General features: G+C 41.3%; 1 protein-coding gene across 3 annotated transcripts in view; it reads right to left on the bottom strand.

The window, feature by feature from the left end:
* Nucleotides 1-21,743, bottom strand: part of NEK6 (NIMA related kinase 6) — a 182,902-nt gene that overhangs the window by 51,247 nt on the left and 109,912 nt on the right. For all 3 annotated transcript variants that reach the window (XM_073639767.1, XM_073639766.1, XM_073639768.1), the window contains 2 exons: nucleotides 15,586-15,726; nucleotides 13,193-13,255 (listed from right to left, as the gene is read on the bottom strand). In XM_073639767.1, the coding sequence (XP_073495868.1) occupies nucleotides 13,193-13,255; nucleotides 15,586-15,726 (204 nt within the window). The remainder of the gene's footprint in view (nucleotides 1-13,192; nucleotides 13,256-15,585; nucleotides 15,727-21,743) is intronic.

The raw sequence follows: 21,743 nt of genomic DNA, 5'->3' as shown, positions 1-21,743 counted from the left end.
CCACACACACGGGAACACAGGTGACGTCTCACACTGTCACAATTTGACAGTCTGCAGTCACATGGACTGGAAAACCCTTGACTAGAGTTTTTGCATTTTTTTTTACATTAACTGCAGCCACAGAGAATATGGTTTATAAAAGATTAAAAAAGGCGGTGGGTTTGTCCAGCTCGATCCAAGGTTAGTCCAAACATATAAAACCCACAGAAGAGCGATGAGTGGATACAGATCATTACCGCGTCAATCGCTATATGCTTTCTTAATCATGATGAAATAGGGTAGGATATTTCATCATGATTAAGATCGCATATAGGCCCCGATTAGTTGCCGCTTTTGGCGCCAAATTCCTCAAAATGGCACACGCGATTCATGAATTTGGTGCAAAGTAAAAAATGGGCCTTTTTCCTGTCTTAAACCTCTTTTGTGACTTTTGGCACCAAAAGTCGCAAAAATTGCACAAAAATTCTGGCGTACCCGAAAATACCCCAGGAGGGAACTAGAGTGAAATTGCGAGTTTTTAGAAAGTCGCAATTGATGAATCAGGCGAAAACATCTAGAATTGCTAAACTCCGACCACAATGTGGAAAAATAAAAGCCACAAAATAAACAGGTGAGCAAATATAAAATAGGCGCAAATAAAATAATAAATGGGGTGCAAAAGAAAAAAGGCTCAAAGGCAATGATGAATCTGGGCAATAGCATCTGAAACGCGTTGATCATCAGTATCCAATCATCACTCTTTTAAAGATTTTAAGTGTTTGAAACAAAATGCTAATTTTAACCTACTTGGATCGAGCTGATCAAACCCACCTCCTTTTTTGCAATTGATCACCGCCTTGCAACGGCTTCTGCACTAGGCCCTCGAAAACCTAAAAGTTGGAAACATCGGCGAGCAGGCCATTTCTTTTTTCACTTTTATATAAGATACCAAATAATCTATATGGCTCTAAATGGAAAGTAAAATAAAGATCAAAGATGATAACAATTAAAAATAATTGGGAAGTTTTGCAAGACTCATCCTCCAGTTGTGGGCGCCAATTGTTCTGAACAGTCCATAAAAGTAGACTTTTTTTTCCAGTGTCCATGAAAAATAAATAGACCCATTCATGATTTTTTATTTATTGTGAGGCTGGTGGTTACCATGGTATAACTTGTAGTAAATGAGTTCATATTTGTATATGGAGCTCTATAGACATTTATCACTTATAATTTTATCGTTCATGATAGTTTTCTAAAGTGACACTAAAAAAATGCTGGCTGTAATTTTTTGGATAATTCGCTAAACCGCCTATCCAGACACCCACAGATGCATCTCACAAAATTAGAATATCATCAAAAAGTTAATTTATTTCAGTTCTTCAATACAAAAAGTGAAACTCCTATATTATATAGAGTCATTACACACAGAGTGATATATTTCAAGTGTTTATTTCTGTTAATGTTGATGATTATGGCTTACAGCCAATGAAAACACAAAAGTCATTATCTCAGTAAATTAGCATAATTAATAAACACCTGCAAAGGCTTCCTACGTGTTTAAAAAGGTCCCTTAGTCTGTTTCAGTAGGTTCCACAATCATGAGGAAGACTGCTGACTTGACAGATGTCCAGAAGGCAGTCATTGACACACTCCACAAGGTCCCAGAGTCTGGAGGAAGAGTGGAGAGGCCACAATCCAATCTGCTGGAGGTCTAGTGTGAAGTCTCCACAATCAGTGATGGTTTGGGGGCCATGTCATCTGCTGGTGAAGGTCCACTGTGTTTTATCAAGACCAAAGTCAGCGCAGCCGTCTACCAGGACATTTTAGAGCACTTCATGCTTCCCTCTGCCGACAAGCTTTTTGGAGATGGAAATGTCATTCTCCAGCAGGACTTGGCCCCTGTCCACACTGCCAAAAGTACCAATACCTGGTTTACACACAACAGTATCACTGTGCTTGATTGGCAGCAAACTCGCCTGACCTTAACCCCATAGAGAATCTATTATAGAGAATCCATGGGGTATTGTCAAGAGGAAGATGAGACCCCAGACCCAACAATGCAGACGAGCTGAAGGCTGCTATCAAAGCCACCTGGGCTTCCATAACCCCTCAGCAGCCACAGGCTGATCGCCTCCATGCCACATTGCCGCATTGATGCAGTAATTGATGCAAAAGGAGCCCGACCAAGTATTGAGGGCATTTACTGAACAGACATTTCAGTAGGACATTTCGGATTTTAAAATCATTTTTCAAGCTGTTGTTATAAAGTATTCTAATTTACTGAGATAATGACTGTTGTGTCTTCATTGGCTGTAAGCCATAATCATCAACATTAACAGAAATAAACACTTGAAATAGATCACTGTGTGTAATGACTCTATATAATATAGGAGTTTCACTTTTTGTATTGAAGGACTGAAATAAATTAACTTTTTGATGATATTCTAATTTAGTGAGAAGTACCTGTACTTGAATCAGCTGCATCTGCTTTACTTTGCTCATTAATGCCGTTTCTTCTCAATTTTCCATTCTAATTCCAAAGCCATCATGAACAAGTCTTCTCCCCTTTAGATAAGGCTCCAAAACTTTGGCTTCGTATTCTCATGTATTAATGATGATTCTCCAACAACATATTTAAAAAAAAAAAAAAAACCCTGACAGCAAGTGTCAACACCCATCAACTAATGACATGACTACATTTGTTTTTTTTTTTTTAATGGTGACCTCCGGCAATTCCATTGTTCGGGCAAAGTTTACGCTATATTGGGATTCTCACCTTTCAAACTCCTTTTTCCACATATTCTTATGAATAGGACTAGTCCAAAAGGCGTGCGCCATGCGCGGACCAGTCCTGCCCAGGCTCCCCGATAGCACGCCCACAGAGATCTCTGCTGTGCCCTTACACTCCCCTCCCTGAATTCTAAATCCCACAGAAGCTCATGAACTCCACGATTTTGAGCATGAGTAATGGACCTATGCCTACGTGACATAGGCTTCCGGTCACACCGCGCATACTCCAGATGTCTCTCAACTGCTCGCTTCTAAATCCCGCGGAAGCTCGTTCACACAGCGACTTTGGGCATGTGCAATGGACCTACGCCTACATGACAGAAGCTTGCAGTTACACTGCGCACGCTACAATGTTCAGCATTCGCAGGTTCTTGAAGCATGCTTTTTACAGATCCCAAAGGTATACGTGACCGCAAGCCTCTGGCACGTAGGTATAGGTCCATTTCTCATACCCACAATCATCCATGGGATTTAGAATTCAGGGAGGAGAGTCTACGGGCAGATCAGACATCCCAGACAAGCATCAGTGGGTGGGCAGGACTGGTCCGCGAGTAGTGCCCGCCTTTTGGACTAGCCCTACTCATAAGAATCTGTTAAGAAATAACCTTGGAAAGGTGAGAAATCGCAATATACTGTAAACATCGCCCAAACAATGGGACCGCCTGGAATCACCATCAGGCTAGGTGCACACAACAGATTTTTCTCCACCCGATAAAAATGGTCCAATTATTTTGATCAGAGTGACATCAGTTTTTATCGGAGGTGGAGGGAAAAAAAATAAAGTTTCTCCGCTGTCTTCATTCTGTCAGTCCGTAAAAATTGGGCCGCACTCTGATGTCATCGGAGTGCGGCCTGATGTTTTTCATGGGCCCATAGACTGGCAATGCGGATTTTGGTCCTTCTTACGATTTTTTACTCAGACTACTTGGTTTCATGAAAAAATCGGACATGTGCACAGCCCCATAGAGTATTATAGGTATGAGTGCTATCCGTATAAGATATCACTTGTCCGATATAATCAATATAATCGTCCGATGGGTAAAAGCCCTTAAAAGACAAATGCAGCCATATAATTAGTCAATAGGTGCCAGTCCTCCTGTCAGGTTTCTATTTTGCCATCAAAATCACTGGAAAAACGCTGATGCAAATTTTGGTGCGTTTTTTCAGCATTTTTTTCACCACCCATTACCTCCTATGGGTGAAAAAACGCTGAAAAAATGCTGAAAAAAGTGACATGCTCTATTTTCCCCCCCAAAAAAACAACCAAGCCACAACATACGCAGCAAGAAAAAAAAAAACATGATGTGTGAACAGAGAATTCTGGTTTCTCATAGACTTTGCTGGTGCTGCAAAAGGCAGCTGAAAATCTGCATAACAATCTTCAGCAAAAAATGCTGAAAAACCCAACATGTGTGAACATAGCCTAAAGAAGCAGCGTAAAAAAAAACAGGTTTTGATGAGTTTTTGCTGAGTTGTTTTCCGGGTACGTTTGTCTCTTGTGCATGCTGATAAAGCTTAGTGCATAAAAAAAAAGCAAAACCTGATACCTGCATTTTTGCACTTACTCATTTGCTTTTTAAGGTTGAAAATCGCTGAAAGAAGCGACGTGCTGCAAAAACAGTCCGGAAAAAACAAACAAGGCTTGTGCATGAGGTTTCTGAAATCTCAGACTTTGCTGATACTGTAAAACGCAGCTTAAAATTTGCATAAAAAAAGCTGTGTGAACATAGCCAAACTATCGTGCTATGCTCCCGTATATATTGTTAAAAAAAAAAAAAAAAAAAAAGGATAATAGAAATAGAATGAAGAGAAGTAAAATCTATCGGAAGGTTTTGAATGATTCTCAAATCTGCATGCAATAACTAAACATAATAATAATAGACAGAAATCCTTTATAGAAAATATATATATTTTGTTGCTTTTGTTTAATCTTTTTTTTTTATTATTGTTATTACACAATGGAAAATAGAGAAACAAAAAAACTCCGAGCTGGGATCTGTCAATTAACAGAAGGACAACTAAAGACTTTTCTTTCAAAGCGCTAACCGGGGATTCCGACAGTCGATCTAAAGCGGTTTCTCTCCCTCCCATCGTATATGTAGACTGTAACCTTGGACTATTATGTGTTAAAGCCGTAGATGAGGGACCCTCCACCTGCTCCATACGCCCCACAAACTGCTGACCTTGTACTGCATTAAACGGTTTCTCGGGAACCTAGTTAAAACTTACACTGTTGTTACTTTTGATTTGTTGAGCTCCTTCTCCGCTGACTTCTGTGCGTTCAGGGTTTGTATCAGACATAATTTATAAATGCGTACACATTAGAAAGGAATGCCCTACAGGCAGTAAAACAGATACACTCGCTGCTCATTCGCAACGCAATGTGACTGCTCAGACTGACTCACCAGATTTTGAGCTGTTTGATGCTGTGATTTGAGTGTTTAAACGGCATTTTTTCTCTCCGCAGGGATCCTGGCTTTGAGCATACTTGCAAATTTTCAAGTGTGAAATGTTTCAAAAATATATATATTCAGCAAAGCAATGCCCACAGGCCACTAAAGTGTCTTTCTGAGAGATTATTGCCTATAAAATATTAGGAAGATTTGGGAAATTCCATCCCGTTATGTCAAATACATCAGAAGCCAGCTGGAATGTAGAAATGCACATGGAGCACGCGGGAGTCAAAATACTGGAGATTCTAGTCTACGACAAGACGTCAGCACGCTGTGCGGGAGGAGAGCGATTCTATCACCTACAGGACATTACATTAAATAAAAAATCCCATACCAGTGTAAGGGGATAAGAAGAAGATGCCGAGTCAAGAAGAGTTAAATTGTATAATAAGGTTTCATTGTGTGTTTTATATAAATCTGCATTTTTATCCTTATGGCTGGTTTGTGTCTCGGTTTTCCTGGAGGTTTTAACTCAAGGCCATCCCTGGGATTGGGGAGGGCTGTCCACAGGGGAACCAGTGGAAGGCATAGGGACACAGTTTGTAGCGCTCAGGAAAGGATATAGTTAAAAGTTTGGTACTAGCCCACATATGGGGAGGGGTTAAATGAGATAAGAAGGGGAAGCACTTCCTAGTTGGGAGGAGAATAGAGGAAGTCTCAGTGACAGTACGAAAAAGTTTCAAGTTCAGTGGATACAATAGCGACGAAGGGTCCTGTTAGTTTCAAGTCTTCCAAACAGTATGAGGACACATCCGAAGTTTTGCACAGATCCCAGGGCAGTCTTGGGCCTATGGCCCAGAAGAAGCATCGGATCCCATGGCTATGTCTCCCCTGAGAGGAAGAGGCCGAAAGATGGTGGGCTTCAGAGAATCTGTTATGTCAGATAGGAAGTCCCTTTAACCAACAGGAGCTGTTGAGGTGGGGGCAGGTCGGGGCAGAATGGAGGCAAGAACTGATAGTGGACTGGGCAAAGAGAACACCATCTGAAAGGGACTCTGTCTCTATCTGTATGCTGCAGTTGCATGTATCCGAATTGCACAGTAAAGCTGAACCTGTTGAGCCTGAACCGGACCAAATGTCTCCCGATGTGTGTGTAGCTGGATCCGATGGACGGGGGTATGAGTGGGTAACAAGGACTCCTGTGCGACAAGTGAGTACAGAACGCATCCCACAGAAAAACACACAAATGTCTGGTTCCTGTTTAGAAGAGGGGTTTCCGGGTGAAGAGAAGTCCCTACCGGCCCACAGCGTGTGCCCTGGACCCCCCTCAGCGGCAACCAGGTTTGCGATCATAATGGCAAAGTGTGACAGAGTTTACAAACTCATAATACTGACTCCAGGGATTAATGAATTGCAACTGTACTTTGTGAATGAAGTATTGATGGACATCAGGACATCTCTATAGGGGGACTTCACAGGAATTTTTTTTCATCTTTATAGAGTTTTCGTGTATGGGGACTCAATAGCTGGCCCACTTACCGTATTTTTCGGACTATAAGACACACTTTTTTCCTCTAAAATTTTGGAGGAAAGTGGTGGGGTATGTCTTATAGTCCGATATAGATTTATATATATATATATATATATATATATATATATATATATATATATATATATATATATATATATATATACACACACAGTGCTGGCCAAAAGTATTGGCACCCCTGCAATTCTGTCAGATAATACTCAGTTTCTTCCTGAAAATGATTGCAATCACTAATTCTTTGGTATTATTCTCTTCATTTAATTTGTCTTCAATGAAAAAACACAAAAAAAAATTGTCCTAAAGCCAAATTGGATATAATTCCACACCAAACCTAAAAAAGGGGGTGGACAAAAGTATTGGCACTGTTTGAAAAATCATGTGATGCTTCTCTAATTCGTGTAATTAACAGCACCTGTAACTTACCTGTGGCACCTAACAGGTGTTGGCAATAACTAAATCACACTTGCAGCCAGTTAACATGGATTAAAGTTGACTCAACCTCTGTCCTGTGTCCTTGTGTGTACCATATTGAGCATGGAGAAAAGAAAGAAGACCAAAGAACTGTCTGAGGACTTGAGAAACCAAATTGTGAGGAAGCATGAGCAATCTCAAGGCTACAAGTCCATCTCCAAAGACCTGAATGTTCCTGTGTCTTCCGTGCGCAGTGTCATCAAGAAGTTTAAAGCCCATGGTACTGTGGCTAACCTCCCTAGATGTGGACGGAAAAGAAAAATTGACGAGAGATTTCAACGCAAGATTGTGTGGATGGTGGATAAAGAACCTCAACTAACATCCAAACAAGTTCAAGCTGCCCTGCAGTCCGAGGGTACAACAGTGTCAACCCGTACTATCCGTCGGCGTCTGAATGAAAAGGGACTGTATGGTAGGATACCCGGGAAGACCCCACTTCTTACCCCGAGACATAAAAAAGCCAGGCTGGAGTTTGCCAAAACTTACCTGAGAAAGCCTAAAACATTTTGGAAGAATGTTCTCTGGTCAGATGAGACAAAAGTAGAGCTTTTTGGGAAAAAGCATCAACATAGAGTGTACAGGATAAAAAAAAGAGGCATTCAAAGAAAAGAACACGGTCCCTACAGTCAAACATGGCGGAGGTTCCCTGATGTTTTGGGGTTGCTTTGCAGCCTCTGGCACTGGACTGCTTGACCGTGTGCATGGCATTATGAAGTCTGAAGACTACCAACAAATTTTGCAGCATAATGTAGGGCCCAGTGTGAGAAAGCTGGGTCTCCCTCAGAGGTCATGGGTCTTCCAGCAGGACAATGACCCAAAACACACTTCCAAAAGCACTATAAAATGGTTTGAGAGAAAGCACTGGAGACTTCTAAGGTGGCCAGCAATGAGTCCAGACCTGAATCCCATAGAACACCTGTGGAGAGATCTCAAAATGGCAGTTTGGAGAAGGCACCCTTCAAATATCAGGGACCTGGAGCAGTTTGCCAAAGAAGAATGGTCTACAATTCCAGCAGAGCATTGTAAGAAACTCATTGATGGTTACCGGAAGCGGTTGTTCGCAGTTGTTTTGGCTATAGGTTGTGCAACCAAGTATTAGGCTGAGGGTGCCAATACTTTTGTCCGGCCCTTTTTTGGAGTTTTGTGTGAAATGATCAATGATTTGATTTTTGCTTCATTCTCTTTTGTGTTTTTTCCTTGCAAGCAAATTAAATGAAGAGAATAATACCAAAGAATTTGTGATTGCAATCATTTTCAGGAAGAAACTGAGTATTATCTGACAGAATTGCAGGGGAGCCAATACTTTTGGCCAGCACTGTATGTACATACATATGTATTTTCATGACTATGAAAATTGTACATTCACACTGAAGGCATCAAAACTATGAATTAACACATGTGGAATTATATACTTAACAAAAAAGTGTGAAACAACTGAAAATATGTCTTATATTCTAGGTTCTTCAAAGTAGCCACCTTTTGCTTTGATGACTGCTTTGCACACTCTTGGCATTCTCTTGATGAGCTTCAAGAGGTAGTCACCGGAAATGGTCTTCTAACAATCTTGAAGGAGTTCCCAGAGATGCTTAGCACTTGTTGGCCCTTTTGCCTTCACTCTGCGGTCCAGCTCACCCCAAACCATCACGATTGGGTTCAGGTCTGGTGACTGTGGAGGCCAGGTCATCTGGCGTAGCACCCCATCACTCTCCTTCTTGGTCAAATAGCCCTTACACAGCCTGGAGGTGTTTGGGGTCATTGTCCTGTTGAAAAATAAATGATGGTCCAACTAAACGCAAACCGGATGGAATAGCATGCCGCTGCAAGATGCTGTGGTAGCCATGCTGGTTCAGTATGCCTTCAATTTTGAATAAATCCCCAACAGTGTCACCAGCAAAGCACCCCCACACCATCACACCTCCTCCTCCATGCTTCACGGTGGGAACCAGGCATGTAGAGTCCATCCGTTCACCTTTTCTGTGTCGCACAAAGACACGGTGGTTGGAACCAAAGATCTCAAATTTGGACTCATCAGACCAAAGCACAGATTTCCACTGGTCTAATGTCCATTCCTTGTGTTCTTTAGCCCAAACAAGTCTCTTCTGCTTGTTGCCTGTCCTTAGCAGTGGTTTCCTAGCAGCTATTTTACCATGAAGGCCTGCTGCACAAAATCTCCTCTTAACAGTTGTTGTAGAGATGTGTCTGCTGCTAGAACTCTGTGTGGCATTGACCTGGTCTCTAATCTGAGCTGCTGTTAACCTGCCATTTCTGAGGCTAGTGACTCGGATAAACTTATCCTCAGAAGCAGAGGTGACTCTTGGTCTTCCTTTCCTGGGGCGGTCCTCAAGTGAGCCAGTTTCTTTGTAGCGCTTGACGGTTTTTGCAACTGCACTTGGGGACACTTTCAAAGTTTGCCCAATTTTTCGGACTGACTGACCTTCATTTCTTAAAGTAATGATGGCCACTCGTTTTTCTTTACTTAGCTTTTTTCTTGCCATAATACAAATTCTAACAGTCTATTCAGTAGGACTATCAGCTGTGTATCCACCTGACTTCTGCACAACACAACTGATGATCCCAACCCCATTTATAAGGCAAGAAATCCCACTTATTAAACCTGACAGGGCACACCTGTGAAGTGAAAACCATTTCCGGTGACTACCTCTTGAAGATCATCAAGAGAATGCCAAGAGTGTGCAAAGCAGTCATCAAAGCAAAAGGTGGCTACTTTGAAGAACCTAGAATATAAGACATATTTTCAGTTGTTTCACACTTTTTTGTTAAGTATATAATTCCACATGTGTTAATTCATAGTTTTGATGCCTTCAGTGTGAATGTACAATTTTCAAAGTCATGAAAATGCAGAAAAATCTTTAAATGAGAAGGTGTGTCCAAACTTTTGGTCTGTACTGTATGTGTGTGTGTATATATATATATATATATATATATATATATATATATATATATATATATATATATATATATATATACAGTGAGGGGTGAGCGGCAGCGGCTGAGGTGCGGGGCAGAGGAAGCAGCAGCCTACATTGTGCCCGCTACAAAAGAAAATGAATATTCACTGCTCCCCACGCCCATGAATATTTATTTTCCTTAATAGCGCACACACTGTACCTGCAGTGCAGCTCCAGGTATGTATGGCCCCCCTCATCGCTCATCCTGGTATGTATTGCCCCCCTCATCCCCCTTCCTGGTATGTATGGCCCCCCTCATCCCTCTTCCTGGCATGTATGGCCCCCCTCATCCCTCTTCCTGGTATGTATGGCCCCCTCATCCCTCTTCCTGGTATGTATGGCCCCCCTCATCCCTCTTCCTGGTATGTATGGGCCCCCCTCATCTCTCTTCCTGGTATGTATGACCCCCCTCATCCATCTTCCTGGTATGTATGGCCCCCCTCATCCCTCTTCCTGGTATGCATGGCCTCCCTTATCCCTCTTCCTGGTATGCATGGTCCCCCTCATCCCTCTTCCTGGTATGCATGGCCCCCATCATCTGTCTTCATGGTATGCATGGCCCCCCTCATACCTATCACGCTGCACAAAAAAAAAATTAACAATCATACTAACCTCCTCTCTCCTCCAGCGCTGCGTCCTGCTCTGATGCCGACAGGGATCTCACTGTGTGAGCCGTGCATGGCGTGACTGCCATGCGCCCTCACACTGTGAGATGCTGTGCCGGAATAGTCACTGCTCCCCACGCCGGGACTGTGTGCATGGGGAGCAGTGACCATTCACTCTCCTTAATAGCGTGCACACTGTACCCGCAGCGCGGCTCCTGCTGCGACTCTGCAGTCTGTGTGCCCGCTATTAAAGGCCATGAGTATTCACAACAATCTACTCCCATGGGTTGTAGTGAATATTCATGGCCTTTAATAGCTGGCACACGTGACCGCCTGCAGCAGCAGGAGCCACGCTGCGGTACAGTGTGCGCACTATTAAGGTGAGTGAATGGTCACTGCTCTCCACGCACACAGTCCCGGCATGGGGAGCAGTGACTATTCTGGAACAGCACCTCACAGTGTGAGGGCACATGGCAGTCCATGCGCGGCTCACACAGTGAGATCCCTGTCGCCAGCAGAGCAGGACGCAGCGTTGGAGGAGAGAGGAGGTGAGTATGATTGTTTATTTTTTTGTGTTCAGCCTGATGGGGATCAGAGGGTGCCAAGCATACCAGGAAGAGGGGTGCCAAGCATACCAAGAAGAGGGGTGCCAAGCATACCAAGAAGAGGAGTGCCAAGCATACCAGGAAGAGGGGTGCCAAGCATACCAGGAAGAGGGGTGCCAAGCATACCAGGAAGAGGGGTGCCAAGCATACCAGGAAGAGGGATGAGGGGGGCCATACATAAAAGGAAGAGGGATGAAAGGTGCCATACATACCAGAATGGGGGATGAAGGGTGCCATACATACCAGGATGGGGATGAGGGAGTCATATATACCAAGATGAAGCATGAAGGGTGCAATACATACCAGGAAGAGAGTTGAGGGAGGCCATACATACCAGGATGAGGGATGAGGGGTGCCATGCATACCAGGATGGGGATGGGGGCCACGTATAATAGGAATGAGAGGGCAATATATACCAGGATGGGAGCTATAGACACAGAATTGGGGGACATTACCCCTATAACAGTGTCAACAGCAGACCCCCTCCCCCATAACAGTGCATCATGACCACATTTTTTGCTTACATTTTTTTTTCTATTTTCCTCCTCTAATACTTAGGTGCGTCTCATAGTCCAAAAAATATGGTATATGGAAACTGGCTAGAGCACTGACGGGCACTGTTGTGAGGGCACTTTGGCTTTTCCTATATGGAGGTTCTGTGCTTCGCCCTGTTATGAAGACCATGTAGCTGGAGATCCTTCTGGGATCATGACCAGAGGTATAACGATAGCACTCACTAGTGGGTGCATTTCTTCTAGAGCACTGGCGCACACTTTTGTGAGGGCACTTCTGGGATCATGACCAGAGGTATAACGATATCACTGGTGGGTGCAATTCTTCTAGAGCACTGGCGGGCACTGTTTTGAGGGCACTGTGACTGGCACTATACAGAGGTTCTGTGCTTCACCCTGATATGAGGACCATGTAGCTGGAGATCCTGCTGGGATCATGACCAGAGGTATAACGATATCACTGGTGGGTGCAATTCTTCTAGAGCACTGGCGGGCACTGTTTTGAGGGCACTGTGACTGGCACTATATGTGATGTGAGTGCACAGATTATGGCTGGCAATGTTATGGAGCACTCTAAGAGGCTGTTGGGAGTGTTCATTTGCACGCCTCCTTGAACCATCCTTTGTACAAAATGATGTGTAAACCCAAGGATAATGCTACTAAAAAATGTTGTTAAAAAAAAAAAATGCTTCAAATAGAATTCCAGCAAAAAGCTAAGAAGAATCAATAGAATTTTCCAAATGAAAAAAATGAAAAAAAAAAAAAATTAATTCTATATTTTTATCACTGAGGATTCATTTAATTCATTTTTAATGTTCCAAACATTTTATCACATATTTTATCTCAATATCATCTACTATTTTGGGATTTTTTCATCCTTTTAGCTGAAGCTCATTGCTGGGTCAGAACATAACTCTAGTAAACAAGTGTATCGCTTGTCGGTGGCCGGGCTGATCCCCCGCTAAGCCGCTTCAGGGAAAACACGCCGGCACAAACATTACAGGTCAGTTGCCACAGGGGCTTCCCTGCGGAAAAGCAAAAAAAAATGGCTTGCCAGGCCTTGATAAGGACATTACCGAGACGCAGAATGAATACTCTATTTGCTGAAAAAACTAAAATGGAAAAGAAAAATTAAAAGCCGTGCGAATATCTACATCAGCCAGAACTAGAGTAAGTGGGTGCCACAATATTATTAAAGAGGAGCAGCAAATGTGATCTTGATTTCTGCATTAAAATATATTTTTCTGATTAGATACCATCATTAAACACACAAAATAATACAGTAACAATAATATATACATATTATTAATCAGTCTTACCTTTAGCAGGTCAATTTCTTTGATGCAGTCTTGCCTGGCTTTGGCATCCATCATTTCAAATATCTGTAGATGACAGACAAGGTGATTCGACAGAATGAATTATCAAACGAAAGGACAGAATAATTAAAAAAATATGCTATGGAAAAGTTATAAAAAAAAAAATGCAACTAAAAGAAATTCTTCATAGCATCCGGTTTCAGGAATACCTCTGAACAGACAATGCATCCAGATCGTTCAGAAGTTCATAGAATAGAAGCATGCCAGGAAAACACCGGTGACTCCATATCTTCCTTTAGACATGGTCCACACTAGTCAATTTTGATGCCGCTTTTGGCGCACAAGTTCTCTCTGTGTTTTTCACGAGTAGCCCTCGTACCTAGTATAGTCAGGGGCTGTACATATATCCGATTTTTTTATTTAATTTTAGGACCGAGTGATCGGCTCAAAATCACGGGTATATGTCCGATATTGATCTCAGTGTTGAAAGTCTATGGGTCTGGGAAAAAATCGGAGAGTACTAGAATGTCAGTTGAGTGCTGTCTGTTTTTCATGGACTGTTAGATAGGAGAAGGTAGAGAATCATGTTTTTTTTATTTTTACATCCAAGAAAAGCCGAACACACTCCGAACACACTCCGAACACACGCCGAACACACGCCGAACACACGCCGAACACACGCCGAACACACTCCGAACACACTCCGAACACACTCCGAACACACTCCGAACACACTCCGAACACACTCCAAACACACTCCAAACACACTCCGAACACACTCCGAACACACTCCGAACACACTCCGAACGATTTTCTCGGATGAAAGAAAAATGGTTGTGTGACTCTAGCCTTATAATGTACAATATAATGTCAGGTACTGGAAGACACCCAATGATGCACCAAATTAAATTAGGGTCTCTATCACTACCTAATGCTGCCCTTTCTATGCATTACTAAGAGGTGAAAACAGCTTGTAAACTCCTAATGGGGGATTAGCGGTCCAACCAAACTCATCAGTAAAGAGGCAATGAATTGTTGCATCGGTGGAATAGAACCAGTAGAAGCGTCAGCCGGAAGCGAACAGCCGTCGTCCTCTCTTCCTCCCCTGCACCTACTCCCTGTTTTTACCTGCTTGCCGCATGTTTTCCTAGATTGTCCACACATAATGGAATAAAGGATTTTTAAGCCAACAAAGATCTGGTGAGTGCTGCTTTTCATATTTCTTCTTATCGATATCTACTTTGAACTATAGCTGATGCACCACCGTAAAAGATCGCAAGTAACTGCTGACACTAAGAATATCATTTAACTTGTGGGATTGGTGCCAGTATACTTCTAAAATCTCTCATCTAAGGGGTATGTAAATGTTTGGCCGCCCCATGATGCCCCAAGCGCCTGCTTTCAACAGTCATTCTGTGCTGACAAAGTTCCTTTAAGGAGGAAAAATCCATTGTGGTTTTCAAAGAGAAATCCATATGGGTTTTAACATTGGACAAGGTTTTTGAAGAGGTTTTTTGGCACAACTTTAAAAGGGTTTCTTTTTCCATACATTTTTTGCTTGACAGCATCAAGAAGTGACATGTCACTTTTTTATCATGGCAAAGTTCTCAAAACTTCATAGAAAGAAAAAAAAAAAGTCTCCAAAAAATTGCTGTATGAACTGCGGATTATGTGTATTTCCTGCTTAAATCAATAGAAACAAAAACCAAAGAGCAGTTGAAGCAGATCTTTTTGTGTGGACATACTCCATGTCTGGCTAACCTGAACTATGAAGCTCTGGTTTTTGGAACCAAAACATGGATGTTGAGATGCATCTTTGTTATTACTATGTGAATGAAACCCAGTAGTGAAAATATTGGCATCAGAGGACATAAGAATTACTTTTAAGGAAGATTATGAGAAAATGGTGCAAAAGTGAAGCCAGTATAAAATGGCAGGAATTGTGGGCTCCATGCACATTGCAGACGCTTCTTATCATTGAATGCTTATGTAGGGGTGTTTTCTGCTAGGAAAAATATCAGGGTACACATAGATGGGCTTATCAATTAAGATTTCAAAATTTAAAGCAAACTTATATACGATGTATGAAATAATCTAGAAAGGCGAGTTGAGAGCAAGTTGAAGAATTTTAGACAATTATCACCTGAAGATGAATTTCTGCAACATGTTTGCACATAGGAGGAAAATTGTGGCAACGGTCACACAAGGCAGAAAAGTTTTGATGTGGAAATGACCTTTACTAATTTACTAAGCGGCAATTCCCGGCCAAGGAATAGACCCGGAGCAACTTCTACAACTCCTTTATAGACTATCGTTTCTATTCCTAAGCATTTTTTTTTCCTCTTTACAAACTTTCAAACAAAAAAGTAACTTTTTACAATTAGAATAAAACTTACCTGGACTTTTTTCAAAGCCAAAGGCTTCCGGTCGAGATGACAGCTGGCTCTGTACACTTCACTAAATTGCCCCCTTCCAATCTTCTTCTCTATTTTAAAGTCTGCCAGGTTGCATCGGTAAGGATAGGAGGTTGTGTGTCTCTGTAGAAACAATTTTATTACCGTTATACGGGGGAAACAAAAATCAATACGAGCAACATTGGAAATTACATTAGGTCACAAGTCTGATTTTAGACTGGTAGATAGATGCTTTTGTTAGCAACTAACTGCCCGCTAGTTTATTGTCTCATAGTAAAAAAAGTCCTGGATAAACAGTTTTCTATAAGCCCCATAGACATAGATACTCCTTCTCAGAGACTCCTGAGGTAGGGGCAAAGACCCAGATTCCAGCAATGTATCGCTTACTGCAATTTTTTTTAAATAAAATCACAGTTTTATCTGCAGCCGATCTACCACTTCCCTGAATGCTGAGCTGTGTATAACCCCGTCCACATCTCCGATTGGCCGCTTTCTGTGTACACTGTGCATAGGCAGAAAGCTGCTAATCAGAGGTGGGGGTGGAGTTGGCTACCAGGTCAAGTGATAATCTGCTGCCCATAAAACTGTGATTTTATGAAAACTACAGCAAGCGGCTCGGTAACTGATACATCGCTGGAATCAGGGTCTCAAGCTCTACATTATGCTGCTCTCAGATAGGGTTAGCAAGAACCTGGTGACAGATTCTATTTGAAAATCACATCCACCATTGCATCCATTGTGCAAATAGTCTTCATTAAAAAATATCCTGCCATTTTTTTGCTATCAAGCTTCTATGCGCGCCTAGGTGTCTTCGTTCGTAGCTCAATCCCACATCCTCTATCCTTTCTGACCTTACTTGTACCTATCTATCCTCTATGTACGTAAGCAGACAGAACGGAGCATCGCTGCATCAGTCTTAACCAGGTAGAATTCCAACATTTCATGTACAATATATTCTTAGATTCTCCTCTCTTGTTAGAAGATTACTTCCTGTATGCTAAATATTTTTCATTATCCCTATAATTAGCATAATCTGTAAATTATAACCCTGGCTGCTATTATAAGAAATCACAGAAGGATTCTCCTGAGCGACACTTCCTGGAAACACTGAAAAAAGACAATCAGATCACATGTTATGAATTACTTCTGTAACCTTAGATCACGGATTTAACAACAGTGGGAACTTTGGTTTATTTATAAGTAAATAGTTGTAGACATCTGTTCAGTGTTTGTTAGTCTTCACTATCCATGTTATCAATGGTAATTCCCAATTTATTTTTTTATTTTTTTACACGATAGTGGTTACCTTTAGTTATTAAATTTCACAAAATTTCAAATCTGTAGTCTTCATTCATTTTCTGACAGCCTGATTTTTCTCTTGTGGGGTGCTGAAAGCAAGGTCTGTAGTTATCCAAGGTGCTGCTGTCTTCATTAGCTTATTTAGCAGCACAGCTTCTATCCTGAAATGATTCCCGTTTCTCCTTTTCTATAGTCTGCCCTCCCTGAGACTATACATGCTTTTCCCCTCTCCACACTTTGAAGATCAGATCTGTGTGTAACAACCTCTACTCTCCTACTACTTTATCTAACGCATGTGAAAAAATGGTATCAGTGTCAATTTTGCATCAGTGTGTCACCTTTGTGTCCATTTTTACCATCATTGCAACATCAGTGTTTTTCACGGATGGATAAATTACAAAGCTTCTCCTACCCTTTTCAATATTAAATATGTACAGCATACCGATGCCATCCGTGTGCTGTACGTGTTATTCACGGACTCATAGACTTGTATTGGCCCTTGGCATCCGCGCTGCCGGGAACAAAATGGACATGTCTACGTGTGTTTTACACGGACACACGGTCATTGTAAAAACATGAACATGTGAATAGCATTATAGATTACAATGGGTACGGGTAGTATCTGTGAAAAAAACGGATATAACACGTGTGAATGAGGCCTATCACGTCAGAAGGGAACAAGAGCAGAAAGAGCCATCACAACCAAGCATGAACTCTGACTGATTTGTAACATTTTTGTAGATTTATGTCTTACAAAAGTAAGCAGCAAAATGGTAGATTTTTAATTAAGACTTTTTAGAACGTTGCAAGACTCTGCTTTTAAGAAGCAAATAAACAATAAAAAAAAATAATCGTCTACATATCCCTTGAGGCTTTTTATTGGAAATTGCTCTCGTTCTGCTCCATACTTTATAATTATTACAGTAAAACCATCTTGATATCCTGTCCACTGTTGTAACAATTGAGATTTGCATCCATGTTACGTCCATTTATGACATTGCTCAAGTATTGCTCCAAAAAGTAAAAAAAATAAAAACAGAGAAAGTGTGAACCAATTAATATCTCAATTGAAAAAAAAAACATGTTTTGAATATCTTTATCATTTGAGTTATCTTTGATTATCGTTGTCTGCAGTGTAAAACCTTCAATAAAGTCCATGATTATTTTAAAAAGATTATTATTATGAAAGAAAAAAATCATTTAGGACCTCGATAAATTAGCTGAAGCAGAGGAAGTTTCTCTCTCTTACTGACCAAAATTGTTTGGGAATTATATGTACAGCCAATTTATTTCAATTGACACCATTTAATGCGTTATAAATATTCTTTATTAAAATTTTATACCATTTTGCTGTGGCAGAGTGTCTGTTAGTAGTTTATTAAACTGAGTGATCAACACAACATATTACATATCCATCAGAGCTCCTGACAATGTGGAAATGGGAGAAAGCATGAACAGTCTCCGAGATTGCAGAAAAAAAAAAAACAGGCTCCAAAAAAAGGAAGAAATTGCAAGAGGAGATAATAAGTGAAGGATAAAAGTTGTGCCGATATATAAGCCACATGGTTCAAATCCAACCTATATTACTGGAAGGGACACTCCCAAAAGAGAAATATCTGTTGCTTGGATCAGGAGGTTTGAAAATAAATGTTTTGCTAATAAATATTGTTAACATAAGGTAACAGCAAACATATCTAAAAATCATTTTTTCCACGTCAAGAGTATATAGTACAGCAGAATTCCACCACAGAATACAACATATTGTATAGGGATATTTGTAAGGCTCCAGTCACACATCTGTCTCTCTAATACCATGCAGTTTTTATAAAGGACATTTGTAATAAATTGGTAGGGAGTTGCATGAACAGCAATATCCTGATATCCTAGTAGCACAACTAGTCTTCTGCTCTTAAAGCCCCCATACACATTACACTAATCCGTCAATATCAAAACTGTCTAATGTGTATGGGGGCACCAAACAACTGATGGTCGGGGGGAGGGGTTGATCAGGCATGTCTGAGCTGGTTTAGTGAATCCTCTTGTTGGAGATGGTTTAGTGAATCCTCTTTTGTCTGAGATGGTTTAGTGAATCCTCTTTTGTTGGAGATGGTTTAGCGAATCCTCTTTTGTCGGAGATGGTTTAGCGAATCCTCTTTTGTCGGAGATGGTTTAGTGAATCCTCTTTTGTCGGAGATGGTTTAGTGAATCCTCTTTTGTCGGAGATGGTTTAGTGAATCCTCTTTTGTCGGAGATGGTTTAGTGAATCCTCTTTAGTCTGAGATGGTTTAGTGAATCCTCTTTTGTCTGAGATGGTTTAGTGAGTCCTCTTTAGTCTGAGATGGTTTAGTGAATCTTCTTTAGTCTGAGATGGTTTAGTGAATCCTCTTTAGTCTGAGATGGTTTAGTGAGTCCTCTTTAGTCTGAGATGGTTTAGTGAATCTTCTTTAGTCTGAGATGGTTTAGTGAATCATCTTTGGTCTGAGATGGTTTAGTGAATCCTCTTTTGTCTGATATGGTTTAGTGAATACTCTTTGGTCTGAGATGGTTTAGTGAATCCTCTTTTGTCTGAGATGGTTTAATGAATCCTACATCGAGTCGGGAGTTGGACTCCGGAGGTGCCTTCCAACTCTAACATTCTAGGATTCTATGTCTGATTTCGGACTGCTGATTGCATTGTTCTCCTGGAGTTAAGTCACCGGCTGATGTGTGAGTCGACAGCCTTCCTCATAGGGAACACACAAGAGCCCTCTGCCAAATGAGCGCTTATGTGTATGAGAGAATCAAATCGGTGAAGACTGGCATAATGATACTCCGGCCGATCGTTTGGCCAGCAGTCATCAAATGTTTACAGTCATGCAAAGCCATTTGACTTTACCCCTGGGCGTTACGGTTTGCCCATCAGCAGGCTACTGATAGTTTTACAACAGTCAATATCTTCCACCCTATTGACGGCCGAACGTTTATGGGAAAGAGATACGGGATATGGAACCAATGAGTGTTTCCTAGGTGCCTTATATTTTATCAAATGTTGCATCCATGCAGAGGATGATGATGATTGAAAATTGTTAAACATTTCCATGTGCATTTTCCAATAATTGGTTTAAAAAATAAATAAAAGAATCCTACATAGAACTATTTTCTAAGTTTGCACACCAATGTGCTGAAAGAACGTTCTAACAAGGAGTTAAACCTTTCCAGCTAGAGATGGAATCTAATGATTTTCTAAGGTACATTTTATGGTCTGAGCGTGCATTGCATTTTAAGCCCCCTAAGGAAAGTGAAAGGGTTAAATGGCCATTAAAGTCTAGAGCAATCTTTGAAAGTGGCACACGCAATTATAAATATGGATAATTAGCAGCTCCAGCCAAGAATAAAATGTCACAATGTCACACAGATCTGTCACAGTCCGCTAATGAATGTAGTCACATATCTCCAGGCTTTCCTCCTCTTCGCGAGCCTGTTGCAAGTGACCAACCAGGGCAGACGCAGAGGGGATACGGCTCACTCACTGCCGAGGAAGACTTCACACTACTTGATACTTGCCCACTTGGCACTACCACCCCACACCACTAATAACCAGACTGTGCACTCAGGTCTGCGCTGCAGAAATTAACACTCAGTCTTGTCCCATTTTTTTTATCATATGCATAAGACTTTAGGAAAGGGAAGAAAAAAAAAATGTATATGAAAATTGCAAGAAGTAGACGAATGTAGCAACAAGATGCCTCCTCCTCCATCAGAGGATTATATTACAGCCGCTGAAACTTAAAGAGTAGCTGCATGACGAAAGCGTTGATTATTTTATTTTTTACATTTAATATTAATAGATACATTTTTTTAACTTATTTGTGTAACACCAAGAACGCAGACCGTGTGTTCAACGCATTGTCCTTTTTATCAGGCGTGAGGACGGCACTGCTTCAGTGCCGAAACGTGTAGCCCTGTTTATGTGCAAGTAGGAATAAGTACTTTGAAAGGTTTCCATGGATTCGTCCCATTGTTCAGCAGCGCTGTTACTCCAGCTTTTTATTATCATTATTTTTGGATCCTCCAGCTGATCGGTTTAGACAAGACGACCTGCGGCTGATTGTTCCATATATCAAGACGTCGAACAGACACCTTATAGCGGTTGCCAACCTTCCAAAAATTCCAGGACAGTCCAGAAAAATAGGGCATTTTTTACCCTATCCGTAAAAAAAATATTTTTTTTAATCATTTGTGATTTTGTTGAACTTTTACATATCATTTTTACTGTAATTTTCATAATTTTACCGTTTAATGGTTTTACAATGTGTCCGTAAAAAAAAATACTGTCTGTCCATGATTTTTTGAAAAATAAAAAGTAATGTTGGTGATCCTGGTAGTAACAGGTGTCTAATAGGTCAGCAATGCACACTACCTCCAGCACATGGTTTACCTGCACAGGTGTAACACTATTATTACGGTTCTGCACTATAGTGCGCCGTTGTGTTCTTTCTATTCTTTTTCCAGATGGAGTCATAGCATCCATGTCAGCATTTGCCTATTTGGGACAACTTAAAATGATAGCATGCTACCTCCCTGATAAGGACTGATTGGGACAGGGACTGAGACCCTGATTCCAGGGATGTGTCACTTACTAGGCTGTGTGCTGTAGTTTCAATGCAATGAATGCTTTATGACCAGGAGATTATCACTGCCGGACTAGCTGCCTCGTGTCTCCTAGTCCAACCATAACCTCCCCCCAGCACTGATTAGCAGCTTACTGTCAATATGGAATGTACATGGAAAGCTGTGGTGTGGGCAGGGAAAACTAAGTGACATCACTGGAATCAAGGTCTCTTTCCCTAGAATGCATATTC

The sequence above is a fragment of the Phyllobates terribilis genome, unplaced genomic scaffold, assembly GCF_046119375.1.
Source record: "Phyllobates terribilis strain yellow unplaced genomic scaffold, ASM4611937v1 Scaffold_7__3_contigs__length_470593459, whole genome shotgun sequence".
NCBI classification, from domain to species: domain Eukaryota; kingdom Metazoa; phylum Chordata; class Amphibia; order Anura; family Dendrobatidae; genus Phyllobates; species Phyllobates terribilis.
Note: the sequence above shows the minus strand (reverse complement) of the source record. Positions and strands in the feature narration are given on the sequence as shown.